Source organism: Urocampus carinirostris, chromosome 12 (assembly GCF_059441175.1).
Source record: "Urocampus carinirostris isolate Australia breed hairy pipefish chromosome 12, RoL_Ucar_1.0, whole genome shotgun sequence".
Classification (NCBI taxonomy): Eukaryota; Metazoa; Chordata; class Actinopteri; order Syngnathiformes; family Syngnathidae; genus Urocampus; species Urocampus carinirostris.
The window spans coordinates 25,236,067-25,261,343 of NC_142360.1; the positions used below are offsets into that span (position 1 = coordinate 25,236,067).

Consider the following 25,277-nt stretch of genomic DNA (forward strand, 5'->3'; position numbering starts at 1 on the left):
ATGGCGCAGTAGGGAAGTTGTTATTGTCCTAGCATTCATTAGACTTTGTTTTATATCCCGCCAATGAAAGGAGACAGCCCAACGACCCTGGCAGGGGCATGAGAGGAATATCTGGGGAGAATGTTGAGATCCACCGGCTTCTTCCGTGGGCTTGACTGTCCCTTTTACGCTGAATACACGGAGGGCAAAGGCAGCGGCAATGGGTGCAACAGACCCTACTGTCACTTCAGGCACAGCCAACAGAGACGGCAGAGCTACCTGGAGGCTGCTGTCGACAAGAAAAAGCTCGACGACACCCAAAAAGGTAATTCCATGTCCTGTTAGTCTTAAGTATTGGCCAAGATACCGCCGGGGAAATGTTCGCCGACGAGGACGAATGAACCATGGCCAAAGCATCTTCTCACTAATGCATTTGCAACTATTAGTTTGGATGTAATCAATTAAGTCAAGTCAAGTCATTTTTATTTGTATAGCCCTTAATCACAAAGAGTCTCAAAGGGCTGCACAGGTTATTGCACAGACTATTATTACACCATCCCCTGATCTGAAACCAACAAGAGGGCAAGGAAAAACTCAAAAACCTCAACATGAGTAAAATTAATAAACCTTGAGAAGGGACCGCACATGTGGTAATCCCCCTTTCAGGATGACCAGGCTGCAATGGATGCTGCAATTACAAATAATACACAGATATTGTCAACGAAAAAATATAGGTTATTCATATGCTATAGAGTAGAAGTGTGTTTTAAGCTTCGATTTAAACATTTCTACTGAGGTTGCAGATCGGATCTTAGGGGGAAGAGCATTACACAGCACCGGGGCCTGGATGGAGGACGCTCTCGAACCTGCGGAACTCTTCTTGGTTCTTGGGATCACCAGTAGACCACAGCACTTTCAGAACGAACCAGAACATAGGGGGAAATTAAATCTGAAAGATATGAGGGAGCAAGTCCATGCATGATTTTGTATAATACCAAGAGAACCTTAAAATCACATCTTAAGCTAACAGGGAGCCAATGCAGGTTAGCTAAAATCGGGATAATGTGAACTTTCTTGTCTTGGTTAAAATCCTCGCTGCAGCATTTTGTACTAGCTGAAGACTCTTGATTTTGGACTTGGGGAGACCGGAGAGTAGTGCATTACAGTAGTCGAGACGGGAAGTATACTCTCTGCAGTAAAACCGAAAAGATTATTGTCCTGCATGGAACATATAAAATATGCTTAGATAAACCTACACCAACTTGCAGAAACTTGTACAGTTTTTCTTTTTAAGTGGATGGATGAGAACCTACCAAAACGGGTTCCTGGTCTATACCAAGCATTGATGTGCTGTGAGGTTCGTGTCTGACTTTCATATAAATCAACTTACATATTAGTCATGATTTGATGGACAAAGCAAGAAAGCAATATACATTCTGTTGCAAAAGAAATAAATACAAAAATTGTCTTACCTTAACTTGTAAATTAAGTAAATGCATTGCTCCTTTCAAATAAAATAGTCAATAGATGGGTACTCTTCCATGAGGAAGAAGGTCACGAAATCAGAAAAAGCATAACTGTCAACCTGTACGGTTTTGCTATACAAAGTACGTTTATTATGCATTTTAAGACGTGTAGGACGTACAAGAAAATATGTACGGAAAAACGCAAATTTGTCAATTATGTGTTCCATCCGGTATACACCAACTATCACGAAACGGCAAATAAATCAAGTCAAACGAGTTCGCCGCGGAAGCCTCTATCTCGGTACTATCGTTTTTTTCGTTGCAAACGAAGCGAGGGGTTTGATGTAGTGAAAGGAAGTCCGTCTCTTTTTAGAGAACCTTTTTTTTCGGCTCAACTCAGTAAAGAGAGCCGGCTCTCAAACAGCTCACTTGCTTTGATGCATTATATTAGGAATGATTATGTTGTATAAAGAAGTTAAGAAAAAAGGTAGTATAAAATGAGAAAATGAAAAAAGGTTTGTGGTTATCCATTGAATCAGTATATTACCAACAATAATTTAATGCCGAAAATTGATTCATAATTTGAATAAGGAAATTATTATTCTACTTAATTATATTTGCATGTATTCTTTCCCTCTACAGTGAACATCCAAGCTACTTAAGTTTTTAACTTTTTTCTTATAATAAACCTCATTAATGTCGAGCAACTCAGGATCTCACAACAAAATGTTAATTAACAATATATATGATATAACGAAACACATGTACAATATAACATGTTAAACTACATAAATAAAGGTTTGGAAAAAAATATATGGTGTAAGTTTATTTTGTATTTTGTAAGGGAAAATACGACAGTTTGTAAGGGCATGGAGCCCTGGAGCTTGACAGGTAAGGAAAAAGATATCTTAATGGCTTTGCTTGCTGTCAATTTGCTATTATTATCTCTTATTCTATTGTTTTGGGGCTGAAGTGTGCACCATATCAGAATATTTTGTCTCACTATTGCCTTCTTCCATGACGCAAGAGAATTGTGTGACTCGCTCTGCAGAGACTCAGGACAGTAATAAATTATACACTGAAGATAGGTAATCCTTGATTATAAAAATTAAAAAACAAGTCTGTACAACAAGAAAAAAGGACTGCATGGCTTTACTCGCTGTAGCCTTGCAGATACTATAAGCAACTCTATTGTCTTGGGGTTAAGTTTGCGCCAAATCAGAATCCTTGGTCCCACCATCACCTTCTTCTACGAGGCAGGAGAATTGCATGCCTATTTTGCATCTGTGGACACACTGCGCAGAATACCTAAACTAATTGTATTAATAATATCCATAATTCAATGTGAAATATTCGTGATTTTGAAAAACGAAATCCAGGAATTGTGTAGATCAATTATAAATAATTGTTAATTATATTTTCAACTGGGGCAGCACGGCGGCGCAGTGGTTAGCGCGTGTGCGGCACAGTTCTAAGGTCTTGGGAACCTCCTGTGGTCGTTCAAATCCAGCTACTGGACTTCCTTTGCGGAGTTTGTATGTTGTCCCCGTGCTTGCGTGGGTTTCCTCCGGGCACTCCGGTTTCCTCCCACATTCCAAAGACATGCACATGGATTGGCCGGTACAAATTGTCCCTAGGTGTGAATGAGCGAGCGAGTTGTCTGTCCCTGTGTGCCCTGCGATTGGCTGGCAACTAGTTCAGGGTGTCCCCTGCCCACTGCCTGATGATTGCTGGGATGGGCTCCAGCACCCCCGCGACCGCGACCCTACTGAGGATAAGCGGGGGTGCCTCCTGAATGCACATCACTGATACACGGCCTCATCTAAATATATTGTTATTGTCGTTTCACAATCCAAAATTGGGAGTTAGAAAAAGTGAAGCTTGTCATGCAACTTTGTAGATTTGTTTTTTTCTTAGATAAATTAGTTTGGGATTGAGGTTTTATAGCAGAATAGGATTACTTATGTTGCTTGGTTTCAGTAGTGGTGACAATTTGAGTTGAGCGCTTGTATGTTTCTGAAAAAAGTAGTATTGAACATCCCTTCTTGGAAATTTTACAAATATACTGGAAAAAGGCATCATTATTATTTGTTAAAAATATATTAAATCCTGTGTATGTGTTATGGGGAGGCTTGGTTTGTACCGACTAGTCGCTAATTGCAGAGTGCTCAACCCTTCAGGGTCCCCCTGCTTTCTGAAGCAGAGCGATGTTTCTACCTATCTGAGGCCTGATCAACGTTCATGCCCTTTTCGGTGTGGATCGCAAGAAGCAAATGGCAGCCCTTAAGATAGATATAAACGTGTAGCATTTGCTTCTCAATGCAAAATTGCTAAATGTTATTATTTATCAAACCTCCATTTCTAGAATAGTTGCGCCTAGAGGTGGGCGTTAGGGTAAAAGGTAATATCACCATTTTGACAAAAATGAAATCACTGTCTTGATTCCATAAGGATTCTTTTTTAAATGTTTTTTTTTCCCCTGATTTGCTTATTTCTGACCATTTTCCTATCATAGTGAACAATAAGAAAAATAATAGACATATTAAGCCAGCTATGCCATCCAAACTGGTTTTAATTTGAATAGTGCAAACATATAAATTTGTATCCAATGTGCACGGACGTAAACAAAAAGTCTCAAATTGAAACCACACTACTGTATTTCTGCTCAGTGCACTTTAGCACGAGCTGTCTTCACTCTACCAAGAAGGCACTTAAATGAAATAAAACGACTAAATGATTGTTAAATGCATGTACGTGCCCTGTTTGTGTGTGTGTGTTTTACGGTGCTGCTGTCAAAATTAAATTCAGTTCAAAGATTAAATAATAGCACAATTGAACCTAAAATAAAAATAATGAATTATTTTATCACAGATTTAAACTCAACTGAACAGAAGGGGTTTTAATAAATAAATAAATGGTCTAACAATCTCGTACTTTTTATAATAGTGTACTTTTTTTATTACAACTTAATCTCGTTAATTGTCCTACTAATCTAATATAGTTATATCACCCACCCCTAGTTGGGGCCCGTTCAAAATACAGGTATAACTTATGAACAATCCTTTGAATTGATTTTGGCTTTAAACTGTCCTATGGGGAAAACAAGTTGCTTACGAAAAGGAAGAAACTAGAGGGTTATTTCAGAAAAGGAGCGCAATGTTACTGATCTGTGATCGTTACCAATATTATCATATCATCATCACATTGTTTTTGTTTTCTGGCCTATGTGCACATTCGTCAGTGTTCAGTTCATATTCTTATTGGGGCGGCAGTAGCTCAGGAGGTAGAGCGATCGTTTTAGGATTAAGGGATCCCAGTTCGAATCCTGGCTTGTCCGTGTTACATGCCGAAGTGTCCTTGGGTAAGACACTGAAACCCCAATACCCCCAATAAGCAGGTTAGCGCCTTACATGGCTGCACAGATCACGGCCGCTATTGGGAAATGTGAAGCACAATGTAAAGCGCTTTGGGAAGTCATTGACTTGAAAAGCGCTATATAAATGCAGATCATTTCAAATAAATAAATGCAGATCAGATCATTTCATTATGAATGAATAGCCCATGCTTTTCACTCCCATAGCATTAATATATGTGTCAGGAAACTAAAAGAAGTATTTATTTTATGGGATGAATGTAGCATTGCCATATTCCTGGGCAGCAATCTCCACAAACTCAGCCTTTTAAGGTAACATTTTGAGGGTTTTTAAGACACGTTTTGATTTCGGAAAGTAAAATTTGAAGCTCACCACTGGTTAAAAATAACACACATTAACCATGAACCCGAATCAGTGGCAACTATGAATTATTTTTGGTTGGTTCTTAAAGTATCTTGATTTACTTCCTGCAGATCAAGGTTATGACCCATTCAAACCTGAAGTTGTGAGGCCCCAAGAGCACGAGAATGGAATTTCGCCTCCCTCGGAAGATGTCACGGACATTGTCTCTGGTGCCCTTAAAATGGTCAACAAGGCTATTGAAGAAGTCCGAAATGAGGTGGAGAGGAAGAGGAAGACGCTGTTCAGGATTGGGGATGAGCCATACAGTCCCAGCGGAGGAACTATGTCTTCGTCTGATCGTGCTCAAGGTCAAGCAGGAACAGCGCACTTGGCCTACGATCCTGACAGTTACCAAATTACGTCACAAGGATATAATCCCACCCCTGGTTGCAGCAAGTACACGCTTGATTCGGACATTGCAGAAAGCAATAGTAACTGCATGGAATATGTTCCTACTTCATTAAAAACAAATCCATCTCGAACTCAAACGCCTAGAGTACCTTCACCACTCACAAGTACAAAGTACACATCCAGGATATCTTCCTCAACATGTAAATACACTTTGGATACATCAAGGCCGTCCACAGACATGGAATATGACCCACTCTCCAATTACTCTGCAGGGATTGCAGTCAAGCGCAAGAGCAATAGCAGTGCATGCAATGTTATTTCAAAGAGAAAAGATACTTATAAACTCAACGTCTCAGATAATGCTGGTCTCCAGGCTGTGGGAAAAGCAAGGCCACTGAGTGTAGACACAAACAAATACACATTCTCCGACTCTGGGGATGAGAGCTCTGGAACTGAGTATAGACCCACTTCGCTGAGTAGTCTTCAGCAGAAAAAAATTAATAGCATGACAAAAAATGGAGACAGTGTTGAGACGGAGAACAAAGAAGAGGGCACGAGTTTGGAACATGCTAACAGAAATCGGGAGGACTTGGAGACAAAGATGGGGCCAGAGAAAAAGAAGGCAAAGATTGAAAAGTCCGACAAGGCAAAAGTAGGCCAAACATCTCTTAGCAAAAAAAGGAGCCAAGATAAGAGCAAAGACTCAATAAAGAAGTCAGAGAAAAAGGACAATTTAAAAAAAGAAAACAACACTTCTGTTAAAAACAATGAGAAAAAGAACACTGTAAAAGTTAAAACCCCTGAAAAAGTTAACAAAGAACGCAAACCAAATGATGAAAAGATAATTTCAAAAGTTAATTCCAGCAAACAACTGAAGGTAATGGAGAACCACGCAAATAAAAGCAAGAAGTCTAAGACTTTGAACGAAGAGCAAAGCAAGCCGAAGAAGGAACACAAAAACGGTCAACAAGGTAACAGAAAAAAATACAAAGATGTTAAGAAAATTAGCAAAAGCAGCTCTTCAAGCACCAGCCCAAAGACCAAAGTTGTTTCCACCAGTCGAGGTAAAACGAATAAAAGCGCCAGCCCTAAAAGAGTTAAAAGCGTCACACAAAAACAAAGACCTTTGTGTCACGCTGATCTTTTTGGAGATGAGAGCGCAGAGGAGGCAGAGCCGATCACGGTGGATGTTAGCGATGAGTCGGAAGAAGAACTTGTGAGAAAATCGGCTGATTCTTTGAAGAGAAGACAGTTAAATAAGGGACAAGCTTCAGCGCTTGCTCTGTCTTTCTCCAACAACGAGGAGGACAAAGCAGCAGAGGAGAGCGGGACAACTACAGACGACGTATTTGATTTGTCACTTTTCCAGGATGAGTTTGACTCAGATCCAATGGAAGAGTGTCTACGGATATTCAATGAATCCAAGGATGTCAAGAAGGAAGACAAAGGACGCCATGCTAATCAGGTATTGTTGTATTTGATCTATTTTTAATATGTGTTAAATGATTATTTTGGTAAAATGTTTGAAGTCGCATGTTCTTTGTGTGCAATCTCAGCCATCCAGAGAGTCCGAAGATAACACTGAGAACAATTTAACCACGCTCTTCCCTGGTCAGAAGAAGAGAGTCTCACACTTTGCTGCCAAGGGAACTGTAAGTTGACCTCATCTTTATTGTGTTTCCAGATTCTATCTATCTACCCTGGTCTTATCCCTCGAGAGTGGTGACCGACAGCAAGACAAACACATAAAGAAAAACATAGAAAATAATAAAAGGGAAGAAAAACACACCATGGCCAACCCAAATGCCCAAACACCCAAGCAAGTTAAGCACCTCGGCACCCAAGTTGGTCGTGCTTTTGTCCCTCCAGATGAAACGGGACACAAGAAAGCGGCCATGTCACTTGGGTCAGGGTGACACAACACACTCTTCTGTTCAACAGCAGGGCCCGACAGCTTTCACTGGTTTACCCCTGCCGCATCATGAAGGTGCCTGCCCATTTCTTAGAACACGTCTAAACATCCCACTATCCTTTTACAACACCTCCCCTCTCATTCCTATCAACAACAAGAGGTCTAGCTTCCACTATATTTCGACTCATAACACCATCCATCCACGTCAATCGCGGCGCGACATTTACATTAGTCAATGTTATAAGCCTAGCAGGCCACCAGGCTTTTGTTGCCTCCCCCTCCTGGATATCAGGATTTTATATTGTGCAAACAAATGAAAAAAAAAAGAAAATTAGGATTAGCAAAAATATTGTCCCTCTTAGAGTTAATATTTTATACTTTGCCCATCACAGAGCAGGTGCATTTAAAATGAGACGCACTCTGTCATTATTAGACCTTTAGGTCGACATTGGATCATTCAGAAGTCATCATGGAACTTCTGGAGTCAGTTGGCTGGGCTGACAGAACAGGGGACCAATATTTTTGCAAAATCTACTTTTAAGTTTTTCGTTATAAATATAATAGAAGTTGTTGAAACAACTTGGTGTCACTTCAACATTGTGTCTCACATGTTGGTGATTCTTAGAAAATGTTTTCAGTTTTTTAAGCTTTAAGTTTTGAAGTGTGAAATGTGGCAATATTAGAAATTTTCATGGGGGGAGCACTTTCGTTAGGCACTGTATTGATGAAGAAGTTAGTGCAGAACCAGGGTTGATCACAGAGGCTTCATAAGCACCACGTAGAGAATTATTTTTCCTTTTTTGTAAGGCCGACGCACCGCCGAAGACTGTAGTGCGGCCGTACAGGAGACCTACAGCTCAGGAGGTTTGCTATCAGCGCATGCAGATGGCGCAGCAGCAGGCTGCTCAGCTTTCTGCTTCAATCAAGCCATCGACACCGAGCACACTCAACCCAAGCTCTTCAGGAGAGAGGAAGAGGATCGCACACCGTCCCATGGCATTGTCATTATCCTCAAAGACAAGTACGTTATGTCTTATTACCCATGGATTTCTATTGTAATAATACTGTATGCACTGTGCTCTCTTCTTTAAGACTTCATATAATCGTGTATATGTTACAAGGAGATTAAATGCAAGAGGCCTTGCAGAATGTTTTTGTTTTCCTGGAAGGTTAGGATTGTCTTGGTGGTAGTTTTCAGTGTAGTAGTGATATAGCTACCAGTACATCTTTTTTTCCACAGTAATTGCATTACCTCTAAAAGACAACATATTTGAAAACTTCATTGAGTACAAATCTACTGTGAACATTACAGTTGAATCTAGTTTTATAATGTGCCATTAATGCAAAAACGTGCAATTTTTTTTTTTTTTTGGGGGGGGGTATGGTTTGACGTGTTTGTTACTGTCTCTATACTAGTGTTTCTTAACATTTTAAAGCCAAGGCACATTTAATCAATAGGAAAAAAATAAGCACACCACTCATAAAACTTAGGCTATAATGCAGCCAGAGTTTAAAATTTAAATATAAAGTTGTTCTTACCAAGACATCTTCAACAAGTGCCTTAATTAAGATTCCTTCTTTTGTCTACCATAGCCCAGGAAAGTAGTAGAGGTAAATCATTTTGGTAATGTTGTAAATAAAAACAAAATTGTATACTCTTTAACTTTTTCTTTTTATATAAAGACAATGAAACTTATTTTCTGGTATAGTGAAATATATATACTAATGCTGGAAATGGCATACATTATCTCATGGGTCCCAGCAAAGTCAAAATGTAGTTAATTTGCATTAAGTATTTAAAATGTTCCATTTTTTTTTTTATACACGGCAACTTTTTAAAGGTCCACGCTCTTTAAAATTAAAGATTTTTAACAAAAGTGCCTGTTTTGACAAAAAGTTTGAATAATTTTGGAAATTAAACCAGCTGTGTCATTGCATCCTTGTGATACATATTGAAAAGCAATTTAAAAAAAGATATTTTAATGCCTAATTTCCTTGAATGCAATAGTTATACATTTCCACTAAAGCGAAATATTTTGGCTTACTTACACTGAAAATTTGAGCAGGTTCGTCTGATGCTAAACCAGCGGGCAGCTTGCCTGTGAGGACCCAAACCACTGCGGGTATTATGTCCAAGACTACCACCACCGCTCAACAAAAACGAGTGGCTCATACACCGACTATGAAGGTATCTCCTCTCTTAAATCCCCAAGACACGATCCAAACAATATAGTTGGAAAATCCTGTACATGTTCCATTATAACTTTGACAACTGCTGTCAGATATCTCCTCTAAATCCCTTTTCTACTACCTATATCTGATATGGTGCTATTGTTTGTAGCAAATGTATGAAATTTACCATTCCCCTATTGAACGACAACCTTGTAATGTTCTCTGAAATCACTTGGAGCTGAAAGAATCAATACATATTTTTGACATTTGCAGAAGGTTCAGTATTTGACGGAAGTGGCTAACTCAAAATTTACATTTATGTATAATCTTATTTGTGTCCAGATCAAATTAATACTGTATTTATGTTGATTGACGATTCAAAATAAATTTGTTATTTAATTTTAAATTTTAATAAGGGCTTGGAAATATTTTCAGTCATTCAAAATAAACCCAATGGAATATTGGTGTTGTAAACATCATGCAGCAAAAAATGTAAATAATTACTAAAATACAGATACATAATTTTCACATCCCAATGGCATTATGCAGTATTTACAGTATATCTTTGGCCTGATCACAATTACACACCAAATATATATTGCGATTTTATGAATGTTAAAAGTTTAGTATACGCTAAAAATTAGGAGAGAAGACCTCAATTGATTTAGAACTTGCATGGAGAACTGGAGAGAGCCCAAACATCAGATATGAAATTCCAACTTGTTTTAAAAGCCTTCCCCTGGTCCCTTTCTTTTTATTCAAGGGTTACAAAAGGAGATCTGCCCTAAAGGGTGTGCATATCAAAGAACAGCAACATGATTGGCCGATTTATGTAAACAGTACAAATAGTCAAGAAACGAGCAACAGTGAGGTGTAAGTTAAAATAACGAAATTGCATCCTATCCAATCTTCTTTAAAGGTGTTCAATATTAAAAACTGAACTAACTTCTCAAAGACTTTCGAGTTAGGGTTACAGTTTTAAAATGGCAAATTAATAGAATAATGTGATTTATTGCCCTGTTCTATTTTGAATGTAACTTCCTTTTAAGGTATTTTAGTGACCAAATTGACCATTGTGGGGTTCTCTATTTTTAAGAACTGTGCACTCTTTCTGTCCACTTGTGTAAAAAATAGCCTAAGTAATATAAATACATTTCATAGTGGTAACATGAAAATCGGTGAGTGAACCGAGGCTAAACAATGTTTATTTTTCGCATTGAATATGACCTAATTCCATAACAAACAATCCCTGTGTTCTTACTTAATCAGAGTTCTTCAATGAAACGTCCAATCCTTCCTATCGAGTTTGGCACCAAAATCCCAAACATTATCCGCCAGCGCTACCTTAACGTTTTCATAGATGAGTGCATCAAATTTTGCCCGTCAGAGGACGTCGCCTTCCAGATGGTAAATATGTCGGCCATTTTTTCTAAAAAGTGTCTACCTGACACAGTTTAATTAAAGTCTTCTTTTATTTTAGGGTCTGGATGAGGAAAAACTGGTGTATGATCGCAGTAACGACAAGAAAATCTATCTCAACCTAGCTGTCAACACACTTAAAAAGCTCAGGAGCCAAAACAAGAACTCTTTGAATGCCATCAGTATGTCAGCACAGTCATTCATTGAATCACAGATGTCTATGCTCAATCATGAAACAGAGATTCCTTTGTTTTCGCAATTAATTAGGAGCAAAACCAACCGCGAAAAGTGAAAATCTGGGAAGTAGTGTCGCAACTTCAAAAAGGCCCCAAAGCGTTAAACTTACCTCAAGATTACGTCATTACGGACTTGACGTCCCCGACTGTAACGCAAATAACAACTTTAGATCTACAAATAACACACAACACATAATTGAGTTTGAATGGATAGTTTTATTGTCATTATACAAAAGTAAAACAAAATTGGAGGGCTTTTTCTTTCAGAGTAAGATTGCAGTTGTGAGTGGGTGGCTAGTTGCGCGCTAGCATTGAGTATATCTTGATTTGACCAAAGTGTCTGCAATGATTAAAATAAAAGCGCCCGAAAAGTAACAGTTTCCCACGGGTTGTAGCTCCAGGTCATTTATTTCATGGTTAATGGATCGGGCATTGCTAAAATACAGGCTCTCCAGGGGCGGTTTGTGAGGGTTGTTACCCTAGCTGAATCTGCAGCCTTGCTGTTGCCTTCTCTCCCGACGCCGCCTCAGTCGATTCCCACACCCGATAACAATTTATGCAGCACCCGGTGGTGATCAGCCGTTTCTTTGCGCTTTTCTGACTTTTTTCAGACTCTGATTTAATTAATGAATTTATTTTCAATGTAATAAGCTAGCTCTAGCTGTAGCCGTACGCTGATGTTGTTATGATTCAGAGACGTAGACATGCCCACCCTGGATGTTTGACTGACTGTTCTCTCTCTGATCACAATAAACAATTACTTGATACCTTTATTAATGACAATAAAGGCGATTCAATTACAGATTCACGAAGTAATGAAACAGCGATGACCGAAACGCGAAAAAGCGAGGGGTCCTCTGTACCGTTCGTTGTTTCTTCTTTTTTTTATTTTGAATGCATATGTCTATGTTGTTTCACAGAAAAGTCAGGGCCACCTCTTTCTCGGAAAGCGCAGTCTCATCAGGAGGTTCTCGGAGGCCGTCTTGCAGCTACGACGAGTTTCACTGTTAATAGGATGGGGAAACCGCAAGAAGAGAAGCTGAATGGTGAGTCTTGATTTTTATATTTTAACTGCTTTTTTTCCGTCCACCGTACAATGCCTTTAATGTGCTGTATGGAATTTGTCTTTTACTCACTGCTGCCATGTCCTTGCTTGTGTCATCATTGTAGCCTCTATCAAGTTCCTCATGTTGCGCTTGGTTTTCTTCGACACTCTCACATATTTCTTCTTTTTTTGTCATTTTGGAGGGGGTCGGGTTCGTATTTGGACTGTATTTGACACAGGCCTTTTCTAAATTTTATCATTTGCATGCTACACTGACAAAATCATTTCGGAACAAGCATGAATCCTTCTCCTCCCCCTCCTTTCTTCCACCAATTACTTTTTCCTAATGTGTTCCGCCCCTAACAGAAAAAAGTAAGAAAAAGGGTAAGCATGGGCTATTTGAACTCAGTTAGGCTTTCATAACACATACTTGATAGAGTAAATATTCTACTTTCAACTTTTTTAAGACACCTTAAGTGACACACTCCACCTTTTAAACTTCGATTGAAATTCTGAACAGAACAATACGCAGCCATTCACTGTAGTGTGTATTCCGATTATATCGCAAAATAAACGTGCGCAATGCCATTTGTGATTCATTTTTACACACCACGACTACGCCAGGGTTTAAGAAGTCAAACATTTACAACTCTTTCACAAAGTCTAAAAAGTCTTATACACAGTTGCAAACATTTTAGTGCTGTTAACTGGTAGTCTCCAAAGGGCCATTTTTGGAAATGGCGAGAAAAATGTGTAAAATACAATTGTGTGCTCTGTCGCACCTGTTTTCAGTTACACTACACAGTACAGTGACATCTAATGGTCAAATAATACCCACTGTCCCTTTAAAGCCCTTGTGTGTCATATTTGACCAATAGATGGCACTGTTGTCTAATGCGAACAAAATCCAGAGCCACAACAAGCAACAACACGGCAGTCAAACATGCCGGCGACTTGACTTTGAATTCCACTATTTAAAAGAAAAAAAAATCTCTACCTAATGATATTTTTATATAATCTTTAATGTATTTTTGTGTAATATTAAAATCAATGGGTTTTTTTTTTCTGAATAAAAGCTTTTTTGTACCACTAGGAGAAACTAAGTTTTACACACTGTCCCTTTTAAGTAAAATAAGTTAATTTAATGAATTATTTTCAGAATTCTTTAAGTCAAAGGGGATTACTTTGATCTTTTCAAGTACAATTTTCTGTTTTATTGGGAAAAAATTGGAATTGTGGAAACCTTCAGTAGTTGTTGCCTTATATAAGTAGGCAATACAACTTTAAAATGTAGTAAAATAATGAAAAGTTTTTGTTGCCTGATACAATACATCTGGTGGTCAAATATTCCACATATTTTAATTTTATTTTTTAATACCTGTGGTGCAATAGTCCACAATTTGAATATTTGTTTTCGTGACATATTTTTTGTAAAGCTATTGATAAGCTCCTTTTGTTTGCTAGCAAAATACATTCTGTATAAATGTGTTTGCGCTGAAACACAACAAAGGTTTGTGAATCAAAATCACCTCAATTGAAATTTTTACTCTTGATACCTTTTAGGAGCTGCGCTTTACAGGAAGTTAAAATCATATTTGATGACAGAGGAGCAGCTACAAGAGCATGGATATCCTCGAATAAACCCCAAGGTTGCGGGGAAGGCCATTATATTCAACCTCCCAGAAAAGAAGGTCGCCACGGACCGTAAGTAGATATCAAATAGCAAGAAATGAATTATTGGGACTTTGAACATAAATTTGATTGTTTTATTGGCGAAGGTTTAGAACAGCCCGACTTAAGTATCTTAATTTCTCTGTAAATAAAACAAGCTTGGTAACTTTGCCAGTCGCAATCAATTTAAGGTAAGTTTGTTTTTTGTCTTTCTTGCTATCAAACACGCGTCTAGTATGAAAAAAGAGATCTCATGCTGTTATTGGTTTTTATACCTGTTTTTGTTTGCTCTTGAGAAAAATGATCAGAGTGAGTAAACTCTCCTGTTATTTGTTAGGGCTCTTTGAGGGATGGGTCCCCATTGTTGTGAGAGCCAGTTAAAAATAATAAAGCCATTTTCTTACAGACGCTCTCCTACTTACCAACATTCGAGTTACGAACAACGGTACATACAAACCTTTTTTTTTCGGTATGTCAAAAATTTGTCGGACATTGCTGTAAGTTAGATTTTGTGTTGTGTGCGCCTTTATCTGAGTAGAGGACAGTGCTGTAGTGCTTCTTTCCGCTGGGTGGCACTCTGAGAGGTCACCCAGCATCCACAGCAAAGAAGAAATCCGGCTTCTACTTCGTGGTTTGTGTGTATATACACTGCACTGTATCTTTAGCACGCTTAGAACTTTAACATTTTTATCGTTTCATATCTCGTGCATCCATTCAATGGTTGGTGTAAAGCTTAAAGAAGAGGCAAGCCATTTCTTTTGAAAAGAAAGTGGAATAAGAAAGCTTGATGCGGTTGAGAAAAGGGTTTGATTGCTTTTTTTCGTCTACTTTTTATCACGGTCTTCCTAAAGTAAGTTAAACTCAACTTTATTTATTTTTTTAGTCAAGTCATGTTTGTTTGTTTAGCCCTTAATCACAAGCAGTCTCAAAGGGCGTCACAGACCACAGAATGTCAACGCTTAATGTGTAGCTTTGTTTTTCAGTACTATGCTTTGTAACGTTATAAAGCATATTATTTCATTAAACATTTTTCAGTTTAAAAACAATCCAGGTTACTTATACAAGCCTTAAACATACTTATTTAATCCTTACAAAATATAGCACTGAAGCAACTTGCGAACAATCAACTTACGAATGATCGTTCATAAGTAGGGCAGCGTCTGTACAAGCATTTGACAAATTAAATGAAATGACAAACAACTAACTGTCTGGGATAATATTTTTTTCATAAACTAAATGTTATACGGCCTATTGCTCTGCAGAATTTAAAAAATGTAGTCATATATTATTTATCGATGTAGTTTCCAATAAAAAGTGAAAAAATAGTTGAGAGACAGAATATGCGTCGATTTTTGTGGTTTACCTTGTTGTTTTATGTTTATTATTCGGGATGCATCATAATTGTTTTTAATACTGATACCTGATACAATCTAGTCTGTAGAGACTAAACAATAACAATACCTTTTTTTTCTTTACTGCTTGCAATATTTTAATTATTTTAACAAAACTCTCAGAATGTAAACATTTTTATGCGTGTCTTGATTTGGTTTACGGTTAACATGTCTTTGACAAGTAGTAGTGTTAAACACTACAGCTTTACTTTATCACTCAATCAATCAATAATTACTTTGTTGGTCAATAATAACTAAAATTACTATAATAACAAGATATTGTTTTAAGCACCGTAATACTGACATGGATATTGCAGAAAGTGCATACGTCTATGTTTATGTGTGTGTTCATCATTTGAGAATGCATCACTTCTATACTTTATACAAGTCCCCCTATACTGAATAGGACTCATGCCTTGGCTATAAAAAAATGTATTACTCATTCCTATCAGGTGGCGTTTTCTTAGCTCAACTTAGTAATTCGTAGCTAGTATAAACAGAAAATACACACAAATATGAAACTACATTCAGCAAGATTTGGCCAATTATGGTCATGGAGGTCTATCATAGCTGCGCACGTGAAGTGCATTAATGGCAATACAAAACATTAAGTTAAGCACACTATAGTTTTTGCCTGTGTAGTAAAGAAAAGTAACGCTCTCTTCCGGACTTCATCCACGACTGTCAAATATAATCGATGAGCGCAGCCAAGCTGTCTATCTTACTTACATCCGGGTTCAAGCTCTTACACGCATTCAGGCCGGCTAGCCAGCTGGCCAGCTAGCCGACTGCTAACGGGGCTGACCTAGACAAACTGGAAGCCTTCAGGAGGCCGCACACTCACTGGGAGCTATCTGAACAATAATGTATGAATTTCAACACAAGCGACGAAAAACATGAGAGGAAAAGTCACAATCACATACCTAAAATGAGGCAAAGTCAAAAAAGGAACACATGCTGTACATGGTAAATGTACCCTTTGATAAGAAACTCTGACAAAACAGTCAGAAATCCCCCAGTAATAATGCAAGCAAAGTTCCAATTACTCCAAGCTGAAATTAGCCCTATGCATTCCCTGTTTACTGCGTTCGCTGTCAGTTTTTCAACGGGATGCGCAGTTTGTTTTGCTTCGCGTTGTCTTCCTGTGACGTCACAGCTCTAAATGGTATAAGGGTAAACTGTTTACTTTGATAATTAATTCCTTGAGATCCATGGCGCGTGGAATATTTTGCAACATTTCTGCATGATTGTTGGGAGAAACACGTTACGTTCTGTGCCTAATTGAAAAAAAGGGTCTTTCATAAATCCTTTAACATTGTTTAAGAATCACTTTCCACTGCCTCTCTTACATGCTATTAGAGAAGCATTTTCAAAATTTGAAGATTCCCTCTTATCCATTCTGAAATGTATTTATTTTGTATAGGTTCTGTGTCATCTTGAAATTCTAATCCGTGTTTTATTTTCATGTATGTATAATTGAAAAATGTTTACTGTCTGCATAGTTGTGTTTAAGTCTAAGTTCTCTTTAATATGCTTGTAGCATTCAGCAAGATTTGCTGCAGATGTGGTGCAGAATATAAAGTCAATGCCAGGGGAAATTGCCTACGCAAAGAAGAATGCGTTTTTCACTGGGGACGTTTGAACAGGAAGAAAAGTAAGAAGCCTTTGATTTGAATTTTGAAAAAACTTTGAGGTCAGTTTTCACCGTTGTCTGGCGGCAGTTGCCGGAGCCTGGGAGACCGTTTACAACTGCTGCGCAGGCGCCGTGGGCTCTGCCGGCTGCCAAACGGCCCAGGTATCCTCCTAACTTAATTTCAAAGATATTAAAAATGCATTTTCATGTGATTGTTGTGTAAATGAAGCTGGATTTATTGGATTATTCTCCACACAGCAACATGTTCAAGATGGCCGTAAAGAGTCATTAGATGGCTTTGTGGCAACATTCAACAAAGATATCCCACTAGATGGCAATGGAGGAGTATTTGCTTTGGATTGCGAGATGGTAGGCCACATATGATATTTGAAACATATTTTTTTCATGTGAAAAGTGTCTTTGACCTCTGTCTCTTTGTAACCAGTGCTACACAAAGCAAGGCCTGGAGCTGACACGAGTAACGGTCATAAATTCGGATTTGAAAGTCATCTATGACACTTTTGTCAAACCTGAAAGTCAAGTAGTTGACTTCAACACACGGTACGTTCCTTTGCGAAATCCGAAAGACACTTTTCTTCTTTTTAATGTTTTTGGTGTGTGTGTGTAGCTATATTTCAGATTGATCATAAGTTTTGCAGCGGAATTCCCGAAAGAATATCTAAAAACTGTTGCGACGCTCCAGAATGCGAGACGAACGTAGTACAAATATTAAGTTTGCCTCTTTAATTTGATATGTTACTTGTTAAAATAATGTATTGACCTCCTAAAAACTCTTAAGCAGTGACACATTTCAACATTACAACAATCCCTCTCTTGGGCTCTAAAAGCCACAATTTAACCCTGACTCCTTGCATTGTTTATAAGTTCTGTGGGTAGTTACGAGTTACATTTTCTCCATTACATTTACTCAAGTAAGTTTTGGGACATTTTTTACTTCTAACAGTATTTTCAAATCACTATACTTTTTTACCTTTACATGAGTAATATTGTGAAGAAGAAACTTTACTCTTTCTCCACTCCATCAGGCTACATTGAAGCCGTTACCTAAATACCCTCCACGTAAGTATGCGTCTGCCTGTCTCTGCTAAGGCGCATTTATTTTGTCAGAGACCTCGTTTCTTTTATTTATATTTGATCAGTGACCCAAACAACCACCGGGGGGCACTTGTGAGCATGGTTAGGGGCGTTTTGTTTTTTTTACTGTTCAGTATGCGCATTGTATATAGCTGTAGCCCCATACATATATATTTATAATAAATTGATCCACTGTTACGTCGTTACTGACATAGTCAGGCATGTCAACCATGTAACTTTCGTATACTGTGCACTTATTCAGGCCGTTGCTCTCTAATTTATTTTAATTTTAGATTGCCTTTCAAGTTTAACATGTAGGTTTTTGCTGTTGGACTTTATCAAATAAATTTCCACCAAAACTACAACATATACTCCAGGGCAATCTATAACTATGGAAAATACAGTAAATGAATGGATGTATCAACAAGTTGTGTTTTTATCACAAAATAAATTACTATACACTATAAAGTGGATTAAATATGATTAAATACAAGAGATGAAAATGACTTGAAGAATAACTTATGTCTGAAAACTCATACAAGCATGACTAGATAGGCATTGACAAATTTCTGTATGACAACAGACTAAAGTGACTATCTTTACTTTGTAAATAGCATTGTGACAAAACAATATTTTTAGTTTTTTGAACTTCTTTTTTAAAGATTTTCTGGCGTGACAGCGGAGGACTTGGATGCCACCACCATCACCTTGAGAGATGTCCAGGCTGTACTGCTCTGTATGTTCAGTGCAGATTCCATCCTGGTGGGGCACAGCCTGGAAAGCGACCTGCTTGCTCTCAAGGTACACACCCACTGCTTTAAAAAAACAAACAAACAAAAAACAGTAGTCTGCCTCTTGCCTTAATTGAGATGGAATTTATGTCAGTTTACCATATTTTCACGACCATAGGGCGCACCATGTTAAAAGGCGCAGTCTCCGTAGCTAGTTCTATTTCTGTATTTACACAGGGCGTACAGCATAATAGGGTATAAGTGCCCTCTGCTGTGCCTGCAAAATCTGACTCCCCTTCGGGAAAACTATGCTGTGTTGGTGAAGTTTGCATATTAATGAACTCATTTTATACACTGCGATCGCTTTTTTTGTCTTATTCACACCAATCAATATGCCTTAATAAACACATTATACAGAATGCAATTGGGACATGCACGCCTGTCGGAACTATAGTGCGCGTTCACGCGAAGGGGAGTAAGATTTTACACTGCCTTACACAACACAGACAAGCTTACATGTGTGCGTATTTGAAAATACAACGGGGGCAAAACTGAGTTGGGTTGCGGTTTGATTAAGTATTGTTTACAAAGTAGCCCTGCTACTGCCTGGCAACCAGTTCAGGGTGTTTCCTGCCCACTGCCTGGGGATAGCTGGGATGGGCTCCAACAACCCTGCAAACCTACTATGAATAAGTGGTACATATAAAGGATGTTTACAAAGTTAAACACACAGATAAAAACTTGTCGGAGTTCTTTTTTTTAGCTTCATCCGCTTGCAAACTATCGATTCATTAATCTTCAATTCTCTCTCGCCTGCTTGGTTTTCATGATTAAGGAAAGCATTCATTGTAGGGAAAGTGAGGTTTTAGCACAATACAATATGGCGTTAGCATCCATGAGTACTTCTGCAAACAATGGACGCATAGCGAGTGACGTCACATGTCCTCTTTTGCACAAGTGGGACACTGTTGCAGTTACACTAAAGACACATAAAAGTCACAGGGAATCGCATACAAATCACATTTAGTTGGAAACTTGAACAATCTCACAAAACCATCGGATTTTACCCAAAAGTCTGAATTGAGCATTAAGCTCTGCAGTGTGAACCTAGTCTTATATACACGCCCACACTTCACCCTTTAGCGGTTACGCCCACTCTTCCCACACAGCCACATGGTGTCCTCACCTACGGCCGCCGCTTTATACCACATACACAGCACAGCACGATCTGAAGAAAATCTGAGACTTTTATGTGCGCCATATGGTCGTAAAAACACGTTAATTGAAATCTTAAAGAGCCACAACCATCCCGGTTTTGAACTTTTCCCACTGCATAAGCGCCTGATTCATAAGCAAGCTCCACAGAAAGCTGACTTAATGAGAGGAGCCTGTCAAACATGAATGGATTCGGCCCTTCAGGGCCAGATTTTAACAGGTGATAATGGATAAATGAATTGATTCATTTTTCAATATCTGCTTTGATCTATTTCAGCTTATTCACAGTTCAGTGGTAGACACAGCCATCGTGTTCCCTCACAGACTCGGTTTACCCTACAAACGCGCCTTGAGGAACCTGATGGCCGAATACCTCTGCCGCATCATCCAGGACAGCGGTGAGGAAAATGACTTGGGAGCAAAGATGTTTACTGGTCTTGGCTTTATATTGATACATTATGTGAAATACGTTTGAGCCAAGTGCCCCCAAAACATTTTTGGTAGCCAACTGAAAAACTGAAACACTAGTGACACAAATTCTGTAACAGTTTGTGAAGATAAGAAATATTGCCATTAACTGCACTCCTTTGTAAAGAGTTGTCAAGAAAAATCAAAAAATGATGCGTTTATAGTCTAGTAGACACTCAAAATAAGGAGAGGCGATATCAATTGATTAAGAACTTGCAAGGAGAACAGAAGAAAAAACAAACTTCTGGTAATAAATTCCAACCTGTTTCAACAAATCTCCTAGGTTACAAAAAGCAAATCCACCCTAAAGGGTGCGGGTATCAAAGAACTGCAACATTGTTGGCTGATAGTCACGATAATGAATAACAGCGAGGTATGATGGTCAAAATGAATATTGGCCTCTTTTGAAGGTGTCCAATATCAAAAACAGAATAAACCAGGGGTTTGGAACCTTTTGGACTCAAGGAGGCATTTAAGCATTATATATATATATATATATATATATATATATATATATATATATATATATTTTTTTTTTTTTTTTTTTTTTTTTTTTTTTTTTTTGGGGAGTGAGCCACACCATATATTTCAAGACAAAATTCAACAAAACCACAAAACTTGCTCTCTAGAAAAAACAATTCTCCAGCACATTTATAAAACTGATGATTTGATCAAATCTATGAAAACATAATAATGCCAGAGCCTGTGTCCCATACCAACAGATATACCACTTAACATTTGTCTTCCTCCCGTTGTTACTTTATGATCATTGAGGCTCATTTTGACCATAATTTCTTCCGTAAATAATGGCTTTGAAACAAGGTGCAATCGAAGTTTGTTTGTAAAAATGTCCCAAAATTCAGCAAACCAGACGTATGCTAATGTATTTACTTTATGCACCGAAGAATTCTGGGCGAGAAAAGAAGGGGAACGGGATGTGTGGCCAGAGATCCACCAACCCCAACCGCTTACCCAATCAAATTGCTCTGAGTGCTTGGCTGACGTTTTTGGGTGCTTACTTGTTGTTATGTGGGTTTTTGATCATAAAGTGTCCCAACAGTGAATATACATTGCTCGCTACAACGGGTCAGGTGCAATCGACATTTCGTTCTGTGTACATTGTTACACAGAATGACAATACAAGGAAATTATTATTATTATTATTATAAATTATGATGCAAACGTGCCTTTTCTCAAAGGTGGTTTCTGTAACTTCAAAATATTCTGCATGCTGACACCATCTTCTGGCCATAGCCTATGATGGCCTGTATTTAAAAAAAAAGGTATATTACCTAATTTGGCTGCAGAAATCTTTGGTCAATAGTGACCAATAAATTTAGGCAATTTTATGGGGTGTATTCAAATCAGAACCGAAGATAAACATGTGTATTGCAACCCGGGATCTATTTTGACGTGCGATTGTCACGCGCAAATGTTCACAATCGTTGATTGACTTCTGGAAAGAAAAGTCAAAACATTTACAACTCTTTCACAATGTCTAAAAATTGGCCATGAGAAAAATACACGATTGCAGAGGTTTTAAAGCTGTAAACTGGTCATCTTTAAATTGCCACTTTTGTAAACTCATAGACCTAGCCTTAAAAAAAGGGGAAAATACTATGTTAAGTTTTTCAGATGGTGATCAGATTTGACCTGCGACCAGAGGAGGCTTCATGCTATTGTCCCAGTTGTTTTCCAGCTAAGATGCCTATGCTACACTCTTTTGCAGGGATTTGATTGAAAAGAAAAATGGGCGAGAATGAAAACCTATTTCTGTGTGTTCCAACTCAGATTACTCAATGCTAGTAGCACTTGCAGTGATTATGTCAGTTTTACACAAAAGAGATTAAAAAAAAATGCCAATATTCTCCAAACAGTTCAAGAACAGTATTCAATTTACTTGGATTGGGGTTTTAGGTGAATTTCACAGGATTGTTAAGCGGTTAATTATCCTTGAACTGAATTCATAGAAATCCCAGGACAAGTTTCTAAGGACAAATTTTGGCAGTCACGTGATCTCATAATAGATTTCACTACTTTCATTCATTCAGTGCTATTTTCCAAAATAGCTCTCATTTCTCTCTCTCGGTTTTCAGTGGATGGCCACGACTCGAGCGAAGACGCGCGTGCCTGCATGGAACTGATGATATGGAAGCTGAAGGAGGACGCAAAAGTCAAGAGATGACCTCACGCCGTCCCTTCCGGCCTCACATTATGCCGAAGAAGGATTTTGGCAAAAACCGGCACAGGTCCCCTTTGTCTTGAGCACAAACAGACCAGAGGAGAAGCAATAGAAGTACTTGTTATCAGTGTTATTTGTGTTTATAATTCAGTCCCCATCTGTGTGGGAGTCAAAGTGCATTCGCTCGTTGTTATTTCGAGACAATTTTTTGCCTAAGGCGTTCGACAGCAGTCCGATCAGAAACGCCTCGTTTTGTCCTCAGGAGAAGGAAAAAGGAGTTTTCTCATTTCTAAGGCAGGCCACGTTGCACAAGATTGGGGTGGCCAGACATTTTGATTTGGTAGGCCGCATTGAGTTCAAAAATCTGGCACAGAAAGGATTGATTTGAATTTCTGTATCCGCAGATGGAATCGAAACCAGTATCTCGGCAATACGTTAGGAAAACACATAATGTGGGCCTATTCCATTTTTTTTTTTGCATTTGTGAATAAATGTCCACACAGAGATACATGTATGCATTTGTTAAGAATAGAACACCTTTTATTTTCTTTACACAGTGTTATGAAATTCAAAACTGACATAATTTTAAAAGTAGTGCAATTAGCAATATGCGAAGGAGAATACTGTATATCAAAATGTACCCAACACAAGATAGGACACAATACAAAAACCCAGTAGGCAGCAACTGTGATAGCAGGACCAGTGATAAATATATATTATGAACAGATTTTTTGTCAATAACCTATTTTTACAAATAGACCGTTTCATAAATTAATGTTTTGGAACACTCAAAAGTAATATTTACATTTTTTTAAGCAGGTCCTATGATAATATTCATTCATAAACTGACAAATGAGACTTCAAAAAGTTTCATGAATAGCTCGAGAAATTAATGAAAAAAAGAAAAAAAAACAGGACAAAGGAAAGGTAGCAAGCCGTTCTAATTTCGGCCTTGAAACATTAAGGTTGCATCAAAAATACATTTTTATGGGGCATGAGAAACGTGAAAGGTAACCCGGGAATAACAAGGCAGATTTGTATTCAAACTACTTGTCTGTTTTTCACCATTTTCATTTGGCAGACCGGATTAACTCATTCACGACCAAAGACAACTAAAGACGTCGAAAACCAGATTTGAATGAAGGTGCCGGTTTTAGTTGTCTATTCTCCATTTTCCATTGATGTAGGTTGAATAAAGGCTCTTGTGGCAATATGCGTTACTTTAATCACATTTTTAACTTTCGTGAACATATGGGATGGTGCCGCATAAGCAGGGCTCCCCAACATGTGGCCAGGAGGACCGTTTTAGGCCCCTGAGTTTATGTAAAAGTTAAATGTATGTGTTCACCATGCGATTTATGAATTGATTGATTTATTTTATAAGGAAAATGATTACAATGTCTGTTTAATGTATCTATAATGCACAATGCCATTAAAAAGTGCCATCTTGAAGTGTAAGATTATATACAAGATCTTAAAATATATTTGTGATCATGTTTTTTTACCAGAGCTTTTGTTGTGGAAAAACATAGACCCTCACCCAGACCCTACCTCCAGCAGCCCCCAAGTCATTTGAGTCTGAGACCCCCCTGGACTAAAGCCTTTATTTAATCTATTTAAATTGAAAATAAAGGGTTGAAATCTAAAGTTTTCAATGGCACCAAATATAACACCGATTTTTTTAGGGGGGACGTATTAAGTCAATGGTATCAAATGAGTTGAAGTAAAAAATGAATGAATTCTCAAAATTAAACTACGCTTAGCCTCATTGACTTCATGCACGGTTCCTTCTTAGCCTAGCCTATGGAAGTGGAGGTTTGTCTTCTAAATCGGTCAACGACACTAAATCCAGAACTGATTTTCGAAGTCTTCAGTCGTCAGTGATAAAAATTAAATGAGTTTGCCAACCTCTGCACTAGAAAAAGTGTCTTGAGTATAAGTTCTTTATTTGTGTTAAGTGAACTCGTAAGGCAACCAGTTCAGGGTGTCCTCTGCCCACTGCCCGAGGACAGCTGGGATGGGCTCCAGCACCCCCGCGACCCTACTGAGAATAAGCAGTGCAGCTATTGGATGGATAACTCGTAAGGAAGTCATTTATTTCTTGTCCTAAGTGCATTGCTCCCTTGGCCTGTTGAAGCGTTACCACGGAGACACATCCACTTCCTGTTCCTTTGGGGATCATTTATCACGGTATCAAGTTGTGGCTGAACGTTTCCTACTTGACTAAAATTTTCAATGATGTTTAGTTTGTTCATGACTATTTAATATATTTGCAGGACAAGATTGTACTTTTCAGTGCCGTGTGCTCTGCTCTAAATTTATGTTGAAAGGTGAGTCTCGCTGTTCTGTATGATAAAATTGGGTCTGTACGAGGTTTGTTTGGTGGATAATGATCGCACAGAATTTTGTAAATAAGCTCATTTTTTGTATTTCTGTCATCTGGGTTGTTTACCTTTTCCATTAAAAGGGTATGAGTAGAAACCCTGACTATATCTCAATTTCTCTCTATTCATCTATTCATATTCTTCTTTTGCT

The 25,277-nt window shown here is 38.2% G+C and overlaps 1 protein-coding gene across 1 annotated transcript; it reads left to right on the forward strand.

Moving 5' to 3' along the window:
* rexo1 (REX1, RNA exonuclease 1 homolog) lies at positions 1-24,101 on the forward strand. Its single transcript, XM_088350168.1, has 16 exons — positions 1-304; positions 5,293-7,037; positions 7,129-7,224; positions 8,292-8,505; positions 9,551-9,672; positions 10,926-11,063; positions 11,137-11,257; positions 12,232-12,357; positions 13,920-14,060; positions 16,959-17,072; positions 17,140-17,213; positions 17,310-17,420; positions 17,497-17,612; positions 18,809-18,947; positions 20,370-20,490; positions 22,657-24,101. Exons 1-16 carry the CDS (start codon positions 121-123, stop codon positions 22,743-22,745), a joined length of 3,651 nt encoding a protein of 1,216 aa, XP_088206294.1. The 5' UTR covers positions 1-120; the 3' UTR covers positions 22,746-24,101.
* Positions 24,102-25,277: the final 1,176 nt, after the last annotated feature.

Coding starts and splice junctions, on each gene's coding strand:
- rexo1 (XM_088350168.1), top strand. CDS start 121: ATGTTGAGATCCACCGGCTTCTTCCGTGGGCTTGACTGTCCCTTTTAC. Junction 7,225..8,291: donor ACTTTGCTGCCAAGGGAACT/GTAAGTTGACCT, acceptor CTTTTTTGTAAG/GCCGACGCACCGCCGAAGAC. Junction 17,073..17,139: donor ACGTTTGAACAGGAAGAAAA/GTAAGAAGCCTT, acceptor GTCTGGCGGCAG/TTGCCGGAGCCTGGGAGACC.